General features: G+C 36.1%; 1 protein-coding gene across 21 annotated transcripts in view; it reads left to right on the plus strand.

The window, feature by feature from the left end:
* Positions 1-12,428, plus strand: part of cin (Molybdenum cofactor synthesis protein cinnamon) — a 126,039-nt gene extending 113,611 nt beyond the window's left edge. For all 21 annotated transcript variants that reach the window (XM_076453968.1, XM_076453929.1, XM_076453959.1 and 18 more), the window contains 5 exons: positions 7,450-7,571; positions 7,912-7,999; positions 9,304-9,377; positions 11,890-12,058; positions 12,160-12,428. In XM_076453968.1, coding sequence (XP_076310083.1) covers positions 7,450-7,571; positions 7,912-7,999; positions 9,304-9,377; positions 11,890-12,058; positions 12,160-12,390 — 684 coding nt within the window. In that variant the 3' untranslated portion in view covers positions 12,391-12,428. The remainder of the gene's footprint in view (positions 1-7,449; positions 7,572-7,911; positions 8,000-9,303; positions 9,378-11,889; positions 12,059-12,159) is intronic.
* Positions 12,429-12,652: the final 224 nt, after the last annotated feature.

Raw genomic sequence — 12,652 nt, forward strand, 5'->3', positions numbered from 1 at the left:
CTATGAATGGCTACTAAACAAATTCCTCCAAAGGAGTTTGAAGTTCATCCTTGGAAGTCAAGATTTCTACTGTGTAAAATTTTCTGAGTTCTTCCTCCTTACCAATTTAAGCTGTTTGAATCCATTCAAGCATTGCAGAAATGTAAAAGTTATTTAAATACCATTATTCTTGACGGAAATGCTCCATTTTATACGAGTTCGAAATGCTTTGTTTTATTGGAGTGAATAACGTGTATGTTTATAAGTCTCCAACCTTATCATTGTTATAATTTTGCAAACTGCTGCAGAGAAAGTGGCTACTGATTGTTTTCTGAAACACTGTAATGAATTCAATACTAACTATGTCATAGGGCAGTTTTTTGCAATGAATAATTTCTCTAAGTCCCTTCACTTTCTGCCATTGAAAAAAAATCCAGTGTTTTACTAACACACATTATTTGTAATCTACCACAATGAGGATTTATCATTTCTTGAGTTCACTGATGTACTTTGTTTCCACATGACTTGATGCAACTCTTTCAATAAGTTTTCAAACAGTAGACCCACTCGGTGTGGTTTCCTGTACGTGGTGAGGGGACCTCCCAGGGAAGGTTCCGTTCTTTCAGTTTACCTCTTCTGGGATCTAAACATCCACCCACATGTTTGCCATGTGTGGTGACCCGTGAAGGATCCTGGTGGTTGAGGGGTCCAACCCTAACACACCACTTTGGACTTGAATTCCTGTAGACAGGTGGCCTTTGGATGGCTCCCTTGGGTCAATCGGCTGGTCCACTTCGGCTAGAGTCAACCAAGTACCAGTGTTGCAAGTTCTCAACAGGTGTTGTGGACATTGTGTGTGATGCTGGTGTTTGGGTATAGTGCTCACGAAACCCTGGCGTTGCTGCAGTGTCCTTGCATGACATTGTAGTGCATCCCCTCGTATGGCTCCATGGTGGGTTGGGTCAGTGGGTACCAAAATTTTCCTTTTTTCCTATGAATCCTCCATTAAAAAATTTAAATAAAATAGTGAAACAACAGTCAATAGGTAAACAACCATGTCTTGAAGACTGTGAGCAGCATTCTTCAACATCTGTAACACCAGTACCCCATTTTTTATATTACATACTCTTTCAGAAAAACCTTTAGGCCAAATGTCTCCCTTTTTTATTCAGAAGGAACAAGAGGACTTGCTGGCTCTCCAAAGTCAATAAAGAAGCTTTGATCTGGAGACATATTGGTTGAAACATTCACATCCCAACACAGTGAACTCCTCTTGAATTCAAAGGCAATTGGAGATGCACCTATTGAGGTGCCCCTCATACTACCTTGAATTCATCATGAGGAGTTATTGTTGAGAGGGACTTGAAGAACGTCCCCGAGTCAGAGATTCTCGCTGGTCTCTCCACTCAAGGAGTTTCTGCAGTGAAGCGCATCTCCACTCGCAAAGACAGAGTTACACTGCCGACAAATATCCTCGTTTTAACATTTACATCACCACGTGCACCTGCCACCATCAAGGCTGGTTATCTAATTTGCATGGTACAGCCATACATTTCAAACCCTCTTTGATGTTTCCAATGTCGGAGGTTCGGCCAGTCAAAGATGTCTTGTTGTGGTTCCCTGACATGTGCTTGTTGTGGTGGCAAGGACCACGATGCCTATGAGTGTCACACGGACCCACATTGTGTCAACTGCAATGGTTCCCACCCTTCCTACTTTCGTTCTTGCCCAAAATGGTTGGAGGAAAAAGAGGTGCAGCATTTGAAAACGACCCATAACATAAGTTATCCTGAGGCTCGGAAATTGCTGTCCGCCACTCCATCTCGGACATATTCTGCTGCACTTCCTTCCATAACTACAGTGGGAGTGCAGACAGATCTCTCTATGCCTCCAAGAGAATCGTTTTCAAAACAAATGAAAAGCCTTTTGACCTCCATGGTTAAAAAGTTGATGAATCTCTGTTCCTCCCATACATTCCAACAAATCTTAAGATCCACATCCTTCTGTTTAAAATACAGGCATTTCTTCTGATACATCTTTTACTCCAACCCCACGATGCAAAACAATCATTCGTTTCCTTCCTCAGTCACTGGAATCCCCTTCCAACAACAAAGACCTGCCCCATTGACCCAGGGCAGGATCCGTGGAGGTTAATAGACCTCCTCCAAATAAGGACAGTAAGGAAAAAAGAGGTGGTCATAAACAGAAGGGTTCTCCAGCCACTTCACTTACCCGTCATTAAAAATGGCCACCTTGATACGTTCGAAACTGGATGATATCACTGATTGCTTTCTACCATCCTGTATGTCCTTTTTACAAGAAACATTTCTAAAACCTGCTGATACAATCACCATTCGGCAGTTTTCTATGTACAGAAATGACAGGCTGTGTGATGGACGAGTACATTGAGGAGTGGCACTATTGGTTGATCAGCATGTGCCCACCCTGTCTTTGTCACTCAACACACCCTTGGAGGCCGTAGCCATCCGTGTTTTTTTGGGTCATACCATCACTGTTTGTACTCTCTACCTGTCCCCTGGAGAGACATATGATCAATCAGACCTTGATGCTCTCGTTGAACCATTGCCATCTCCCTTTCTAATCCTGGGGGACTTTAATGGACATCATCCCCTCTGGGGAAGTGCTGTTATGGATAGGATGGGTTGCTTTGTAGAGCATATGCTCTCTGATCACAACCTTTCTCTTTTTAACACTGGTACTTCCACATATTTTCATGCACCTAGTCAGCCCTTTACTGCTATTGATCTCTTGGTTTGCTCCCCTTTATTATTTTCCCATTTTTTATGGAGGGTTGACAATAATTCACTAGGCAGTGATCATTTTCCTATACTTTTGAGAGAGACTGCCTGTGGTCGATGCCATCCTACCCGCGTGCCCCGGTAGAAGCTGGATCAGGCAGACTGGTCCACTTTCACTGCTCTTGCAGAACTTGATCCTGCCATCGTGAATCAGCCATCAATAGATGACTGTGTGGCAGCAGTAACTGACTGTATTATACAAGCAGCTGATCAGTGTATTCCTAAAACCTCAACACGTTTTCCGCGATATCCTCATCTGTGGTGGAATCCTGCTTGCCACTTGGCACGGAAGGCTCAAAAACGGTCCTGGGATACTTTCCGTAAATATGCCACACTTTTGAAATGCATCACTTTCCAACAGGCCCGTGCACATGCTAGGGGGGTAAGACGTCAAAGCCATAAGGAATCTTAGATTAAGTTTACAACCAGCATATCTTCTACCACCATTTCCAAGGTCATAAGGTGCAAGATTCGAAAGGACAGTGGGCACTACAATTCTGTCCCCCTCTCCATCTTGCTCTCTGATGGCTAAGAGGTAGCTGATGTCCGGAGCATCGCTCATACTTTAGGTGAAAGCTTTTGTTGGGTATCTAGCACTTCTGCTTGTTCCTCCACCTTCTTGGCCATCAAGACTCAGTCAGAGCGTTCACCTCTTTCCTTTCGAACTGACTGTCTTTTTGACTATAATTGTCCCTTTACACTGGTGGAACTGAAAATGGCCCTTTATCGGTTTGGCAATACATCTGTTGGACCTGATGATGTACACTATGACATGCTGCACTATCTCTCTCCTGCTTCTCTTGATATTCTTCTAATTGTTTTTAACCAGATCTGGCAGGAGAATGTTTTTCCTGATGCCTGGTGCCAGGCTATTATCTTACCTTCCTCTAAAACTGGGAAAGATTCCAAGATTCCTTCAAACTACTGTCCAATTGCTTTGACGAGCTGTCTCTGTAAGACCTTGGAGAGGATGGTTAATGCTCGTCTTGTTTGGTTCCTCAAATCAAACAACCTCCTCTCACCCACCCAGTGTGGGTTCTGATGACAGCATTCCACCACGGACCACCTAATTCGACTTGAAACATCAATCAGAGAAGCCTTTCTCAAATGCCAACATCTTGTTTTAATATTCTTTGACATTGAGAAGGCTTATGACACAACATGGAAGTATGGCATTTTGCGAGACCTCCATATATGTGGGTTACGTGGTCATTTACCTATGTTTATTAAAAAATTTTTAATGGACAGGGGGTTCCAAGTTTGTGTGGGTTCGACACTTTCCCGTTCTTTTGTACAGGAACGTGGGGTCCATCAGAGCTGTGATTTGAGTGTCACACTTTTCAGTATAAATATAAATGCCATCACTGAACAACTCCCTCTTACTGTTGCAAACGGGCTCTATGTTGAAGACTTTCACATCTCGTGTCAGTCGTCGAACATGAGATATATTGAGCAGCAACTACAAACTGCCCTCAATCGTGTACTGAAGTGGACTACTGCAAACGTCTTTACTTTTTCTCTCTCTAAAACCGTTTGAATGCACTTTTGCCACCAACGGGGTATCCACCCTGATACTGAACTCCGTATTGGTGAAGTTTTGTTGCCAGTGGTCCCTGAGTGCAAAGTTTGGAATCTATCTTTGACCATAAGCTGACCTTTATACCACACTTCAAGCAGCTACGGGTCAAATGCACAAGAGCTCTGAACATCCTCCATGTTCTCTCAACTGCCAGTTGGGGAGCGGATCGATGCTATATGTTAAAGATATATCGTGCTCTTATTTGTTCAAAACGTAACTATGGATCAATGGTCTATGGCTCTGCCAGACCCTCGGCCTTAAAGATGCTGGACCCCATTCATCATCAAGGACTTCAACTCTGCACTGGGGCTTTCCACACCTCCCCAGTTCAGAGCTTATATGTGGAATCTCATGAACCTTCTCTGCTCCTTCGCTGTTTGCAACTGTCTTTACTGTATTCTTTGAAACTTCGCTCCTCAGCAAAGCATCCCACTTGGGGATGTGTTTTCCTTCCTCAGTGGGCCTTACTTTTTCAAAACAGACTATCTGCCATTGGTCCTTTTGGCCTTCACATCCAGGTGCAATTGGATGAATTGGGTCTGTCCTTGGAAAACAATGCAGAATCCACTGGTCAGCCCATCCCCCCATGGCTTATTACAGCCCCCAAATGTGACCTTTCTTTAAGTCATCTGAAAAAGGCAGATACTCGCGAATAGAAGTACCATCTTTTATTTACTGAACATCTTTTGAACAACCTTTCTATTCCAATTTATACGGATGTGTCAAAATCAGCTGACTCTCTGGGCTCTACCATGGTTTGTTGCAGTTCGGTGGTTGCAGGCAAAATCCCCTCTACAGCTTCTGTGTTCACTGCTGAACTGTATGCCATATATCTTGCCCTGGATCATATTGAAGCTGAGCAGTACTCTGACTGCACTATTTATACTGACTCCCTTATTTCTCTGCTGGCCTTAGAATCACTTCACTTTGGCTCACACCCTGTTCTCGCTGATATTCAAAGCCAACTGGCCCATTTCTCATTAACATCTACTTCTATCCAGTTTTCTGGATACCAGGCCACGTTGGTATTCGCAGGAATGCGCTTGCAGACATGGCAGCTAAATCTATCTGCTCTGGTACTATCACCACTGTGCATATTCCATACATGGACTATGGTCCTGTATTCAAGGCTCGGTTCCGTGCCAGCTGGCTGTCCACTTGGAGCGAGCAACGTGACAACAAGCTCTTTTAAATAAAACCCTATATTGGGCTTTGGCCATCTAGCTTCCATAAGGTTCAGAAGGAGGAAGTTGTTCTAACTAGACTACGCATTGGTCACAGTTTTTTAACTCATTGTTTTATTTCATCTGGAACTGATGCACCAATGTGTAGTTTGTGTAACACTCAAATCACTGTAAGCCACATTTTACTTTCCTGCCATTGTTACAACTCTCAACGACTGCACTATTTTAAACATGTTCTGTCCCAGGGTTTGTCTGTAACATTGAACAGTGTTATTGGTGATGGTGACACTGTCCACCTTGATAAAGTTTTTAGTTTTTTTAATGGCCATTAATCTTTTTAACTTCATTTAAGTGTTTGATATTTATTCATTACACCTTTTTAATTGTGGTTTCCTTTTCAGTCTCAATCTCTCTAGTTCAATTTGACATTGTAAAATGGCCAGAATATTAAATAACTCGACACCAGGACTGGAAAGGCCAACTTGAGGTGACTAACGCTGCTGTTTCAACTATCCATTTGAACTACCCGTTAGTCCTCCTGGCGAGTTGTTATTACACTTTTGCTGCATGCCATTTAACACTTTTATTACTTTACCTTTTAGTACTGGCCATAATGACACATAACCCGGAAACGGGACTGGAAAGACCAACTTCAGGTGACTGACAGTGGTTCTTGTACTTACCTGTTGGTCTTCCTGGTGGGTTATGAACATTACCATTCTGCTACAGGAAGTCCTTTACAACTTTGTAGACTGGATGTCAACATTGGTTTTATGCCATTTTATGTTTTAATTGCTGTTTTGTTTATACCTTTGTTTCCTTTTACGAATATTACTACATTTACTTTACTTTTACCTATTCACAGGACATTTGGCTAATTTTTTATTACGATTTTGCTATGTCTTTTAACACTTCTTATTTTACCTTTTGATAAAGGCTGTTATGACAACATAACCCAGAACCAGGACTGGAAAGGCCAACTTGTACTTACCTGTTAGTCTTCCTGGCGGGTTATGATCATTACCATTATGCTACAGAAAGTCCTTTACAACTTCTCTTACTCTGTTTTCTCTCTTAACATTGTAGACTAGGTGTCAACATTGATTTTATACTTTTTCTGTTTTTCAATGATGTTTTGTTTTACCTTCATTCCCTTTTATGTATTTTACTACATTTAATTTATTTTTACCTTTTTACTGGACGTTTGGCACAGATAGCCAAGCTGCTTTGTGCCATAAAACAGTTAATCAATCAATCAAACAGTAGATGATTACAGTAATAGATTTCTCTACTCTTATGAATGGTGATTTATTTTTGTACATTGCTTGTCAAATGTTTCCCTACAAGAAATATAACGCAATACCGCATAGCATTGTAAATAATGGGTGAAAAAAAGGCAATGTAGCAGTAAACTGTTGAGAAACACCTAATAATCAACTGAATGCATTTTTGTGATGTAGTTTAAATGTAATTTCCATAAATGGGCCTAAAAGCTTAAGAGACAAGATAATTAAAATTCTTTAATTTAAGAAGGGGAATATGGATCATCATAAAAGTAGAGAAACAAGTTGAAGCAAAATTCAAAGATTACATTTTCAAGCCTATGTAGCAACTCCACTAACATTTATAAGTACTGTAGACATGGAATCAGAGTAAGGAATTGTAGCTTAAGAAAATAATGCAGACAGTATTTCCAACCTAGTTTGTTTGTTTGTTTTTAGAGTCCCTAATAGTGCACTTGAAAATGTATTTTTGCATTTTAATTCACATTTTATCTGTGTTTTTGACAATACCTATTTCCCTTTTTAAATTAACAGTTATTAATTATCTTATGAGTAATTTGTAGTTGATATGATAATATATATTATTTACATCATTTGTCAAATAGCTAGTCAGACCTGATGAGTCTTTGCAACCAGGATGTATACGTGATAGCAACAAGACTAGTTTGAAATTTCTTCTCCAACACCAAGGATTCACAGTAGTAGATGCAGGGATTGCTGTAGATAAGTATGTATACAAATTATTTTTGTAAACTTTCTACAACACATTGATTTAGAAATAGTAGTAATACAAATCTGTAGAGAATTTTACATTTTTGTTGTGTTGTTATTGTTTTCAAATACTTTAAAAATAGTTATGGCAGATAAAATGCATACAAATTGTTTCTGAAGGATTTTCAGATAGTGTTTATTTTTCATTGTATAGGCAGTTCACATAAACAGCCTAAAATTTATGATAATTATGAGTCTTTGGAAGATACAAGATTATAATCTAAAAGCTGAAACCATTTATTTATTCTAGTTGGTATAAATGTATTAGTTAAAGTACAGATTGTGTTTTGTTTTAGTCATGAAGACCTGGTAAAGAAACTAAAAAAAGCCTTTGAAGTGGCTGATGTAATTGTATCCTCTGGTGGTGTATCCATGGGAGAAAAGGTACTGTGTGTTTTCTGCTATGATCTCTATTAATAGAAAAATGCCTTAAGTGAAATAAAAACCATATATGTGTCTTTGATGTACAAAAACGTGTTGTTAATTTGTTATATCTTTCATTAGATGACATAAAAATATACAAAACTTATTTGACAAGATCTGTTCAAGTATGATTTCAAATCCTAATTTTAACACTGGCTTTCATAAATACCTAAACTTTTCATTATATTAGTTACATTTTGTCATAAAATGTGTTGTGCACCTGCTGTAGTTTATTCGACTTTCTTATTCCAATTAGTCTACAGAATGAAGTTTCTCTGCAGTTGTTAAAAGATATCTTTAAAATAAGAGAATAGATGTTATGGAATGGCCAGGTCAGCCATCTGATATTAATGTGATTAAAAATTTATGGGCTGAGTTAAACTGATTGACAAAAGATTGCAAACCAAACACGGAAGATGAGCTTTATGAAATACTCAGAGAAGGTTGGCAGTCAGTCACTCAAAAGTATTTAGACAAACTCATATAAAGCATGCTACATCAATGGGAAGCAGTACCAAAACCCAAGTGAATGCCAACGCATTGTTAACGTCTGAAACTGGTTTGTGTTATTTTGAGTTTTATTTTTGTTTAATTATTACAGAGAAACTTGTTTAATCACATTGTAGGCTAATTGGAATAAGAAGGTCTAAGAAACTACAGCAGTTGCACAACACTTTTCATGAAGAAATGTATCTAAAATCATGAACATTTCAGGTATTTATGAAAGCAGATGGTAAAAATACTATTTTAGATCACATTTGAACAGTTTATGTCAAATGCATTCTGTAAACATCTAGTTTTACATATTTTAGTGTCATCTGATAAAGATATTATAAATTAACAACATTTTCAGGGATGGGGGATACTTTTTTTCTTTTTTTTTGTCCACTCCAGGTGTCTAAAAAGAAGAAAAGAGAGCAGAAACTAGAACTATGTAATATTTTTCTTTTGCAAGGCAATGTTGAAATCTTAGAATTGTTCATTTTAATATAAGTGTAGATTAACATGTAACCCTTATAAAATCAACAAATGTTTAAGTAATTTACTCTAAGACTGCATAAGTATGTAAAATGTACTTTTGGTTTTGCCTTTATCACTTAGATTTTATATTTAATACTAACATTTTTATGCTGAATGTTGAAAGAAAAGCATCAAATGTGTAAGAAAAAGTCTTTAGTGTTCACATATTTATGTTACTAACACTTTCTGTGTATGCAGTTTGTTCATATAAAACATTTCATACTTGTCACTCTGTTTACTTTTAGGATATTCTGAAACAAGTACTTGAAGACAGCTTTGGAGCTAAAATTCTTTTTGGTCGTGTCTTCATGAAACCAGGGTGAAGTCCAAATATATTTCTTTGTGTAATATATACAAATATGGACTGAGCAAATATAAATCTGTTAAGTCCAATGTTTAGGTTCATATATATAAAGGTTTCTGTTGTTTTAACTAGTATTAAACTACAATTGAGATAATAACTAGACACACAACTCTTTGAGAGAAAAATTCTTGATGAAAGTCTGTTCATTAAAATATAATTATCTGTGATTTTACAGACCTGTTGTAATCCATGTTTTGTGAGTACTTAAAAATATTGTGCACAAATATATTATTTCAAGAAAATAAAAACTGCAAAAAAGCACTTATTTTTAGTATATCAACCATTCTTCATTGGGTACATGCCACATCTTTTTAGAGAGTTACATTCAAAATTTAATTAAACTACTTTATTATCAGTGTGTACTAATAAACTTGTATGAAAATGTAGCTAATAAATCAGTTTTAATATTATTTAAGTTTTAAGTTATAAATTTTATAATAAATTATTTTATAAATTCCTTAATCTCCTCTAGTTTGAAAATCATGAAATTTAGTCCACAGGTCATCCCTTTGAGATATATATAAGATGTAATTTATTTTAATTACCCATTAAGACATACTATATTACTTTGAATTTATGAAACACCTTTTTTCATATATTTCTGAACTAAAAATTAGGGTGCATCCTAAATTTGAGGAATTATTTTTCACTCTTTGAAAGTCCCAAAAACTTCTATTTCCTTGAACAACACAAGATTTTTGAAAAAAATCTTCATTAACAAACAGATTGGACTATATTTTAAAAACTTTGCTCACAAAGACTAAAGAAACATGTACAAAACTTCAAGTTTGCTTTTGTCAGCACCTCTAGTGGTATAGTTGGATATCACCATCCTCAGTCTTTCTTTCAGTCTGACTTTCCTGTTGTTCAGACACTATTTTATAGTTTTTTATTTTTATTGTATTTTCTACCCATGTATTTATTATGTATGTATTTTCTATAAATACATGACCAGTATTTATGGTATTTATGCAGGGGTGCATTTTAAATTAGAGGGCATCTTAAATTTGAAGTAATATGGTATTTATTACTCAGACAAAGCTTATTTTGCATAGCCCTCAATGTTATTTGGACACATAACCGTAAATTAAAAAATTAGACCACTCATGCCATTCTTGATGATGACAAAACCCACTTGAAAAAGAAACGTTTCTCAGAATAGCTGGAATGGATATTAACACTTTTATTGATATGATAAACAGAAAACAATGTTTTGACCTTCCTTAAGATGACCTAGGAAGGTCAAATCATTGTTCTCTGCTTATCATTAAAAGTGTTAATACCAACTATTCTGAGCTACACCACTGTTGCCATGTCTAACTTTCATACCTTCTTCTTCATAAAGAGCCAGTTTTAATCTATCAAATGACATACGTTACATTGTTTTCTGTACAAGAAATTGTTAATTTTGTTTTCAGTAAAAACTTTATTCCTATGGAAAACACAATGAGGACCTTTACTGAATTTTTAGTATCTCTTATTGCATAGTTGGAAAACCAGAAAATTGCGAAAGTTATAGAACGTTGTGTGCTTTACACATGTTATGTTCTTTGTTCTTAGGTGCAGTATTGAATTAAATAAAAAAAATATTTTGTGTGGTACTTCCATTAGTAAAAATTTTGGTTTAAGTTTCAGTGACAGTGGACAGCAAAGAAATAAAAAGACCCATCTGAGTACCATATTTTTTGTTTTTTGATGTATAATCTTTATTTACTATAATAACAGTAACTAAAATGCAAACATTAGACCTTTATTAGCTTAGACTAGGTTGTATAAAGAAAGGTAAAAACAATACAAAATTTTCACAAGTTGTTCTTTTAATCAGCCTGTGTGTTACACAATTTAATCGGGTAGCATGCGCTATGAGTTTTACCAAGTGACTTAAAACTTGTGTAATGGGATTATTAGTAGTAATAAATTCAAATAGGATAAACAGTTATGGTTTTCCTTTACATTTGCAGTTATTACAAAAAGAAAAAGGGTTATTCAGTTATTCTTTAACTTTTTTATGGTATTTATGAGGTTGGTCAATTTGACCAACCCTGTATTATAATAATGTTAAAGTATATATGAAAAACAAACTTTGATCTTTATTTAGGATATTTTAGGGGTTACACAAATGAAACTTGAAAAATTTAAAAGGCAGAAAAATTATTTTAATCTTAACAAAAAAGTCACTTTGCACTAAGAGCAGTTAACATTCTAACACCATATAATTATGGACGAATTTTCAGTAAAAATACTTAATTAAGAAACTTGAATTTTTTTTATAAAAGACCTTTAGTTTTTACTGAAAGCTTGCAAAATTTTGTTAAACTTATTAAATACCTTTAACAACATATATATACCATCATTTAACCATGATAGTTACAAGGCTGTAAAATATCTGTTTCTGTTGTGATAGGGTTAACTAATGCTATAGTACATGTTTCAATTGCATATTAAATTTTTTTCTTCTTCTTTGTAGAAAGCCAACTACATTTGCAACATTGCAATTTAAGAGTAAGAAAAAACTGGTGTTTGGGCTTCCTGGTAACCCAGTCTCTGCAGTTGTTACATGTTACTTGTATGTCTTGCCTGTTCTGAGGAAGATGATGGGCTTGTGTAAACCACTAAATACAACCATCAAAGCCGAAGTATGTTTAATAAGAGATTAATTAAAATATTCAGTATGTTTAACTAATTGTTCCTAATAAATTATCTTTATTTGTTTCTAAAGAATATATTTCAATTTCAGCTGGCACATCCAATAACACTTGATCTTCGACCTGAATATCACTGTGCTACGTTAAAGTGGGAACAAGGAAATCCTGTGCCATCAGCCACTAGTACAGGAAAACAGATTAGCAGTAGACTTCTAAGCATGACTAGTGCAAATTGTTTATTGATACTGCCACCGAGAACAAATTCTTTAGAAAGCTTGGATAAAGGTCAACAAGTGGATGCTTTAGTTATTGAACGGATATAAGCTTTTTCTCAAAAATAAATCATAACAAGTGAAGTTTATTGGGGTTGTCTTTATTTCAAACTAGTTAGTATATGAAATTCTTTATTTATTCTAATAGTTACTTTCAGGACTTTCTGAAATTTGTTTTACAAATGGATAATCATCAATTACAGTAACATGCAATCATTGTACTCCATTGTGAAAGATTTATTTTATAAAATAATGTAGTAGTTTTTACAGAAAGAAACATTCTGATCTTGGTTGCCCACATTTCATTACACTA

The sequence above is a fragment of the Tachypleus tridentatus genome, chromosome 1 (genome assembly GCF_004210375.1).
Source record: "Tachypleus tridentatus isolate NWPU-2018 chromosome 1, ASM421037v1, whole genome shotgun sequence".
Classification (NCBI taxonomy): domain Eukaryota; kingdom Metazoa; phylum Arthropoda; class Merostomata; order Xiphosura; family Limulidae; genus Tachypleus; species Tachypleus tridentatus.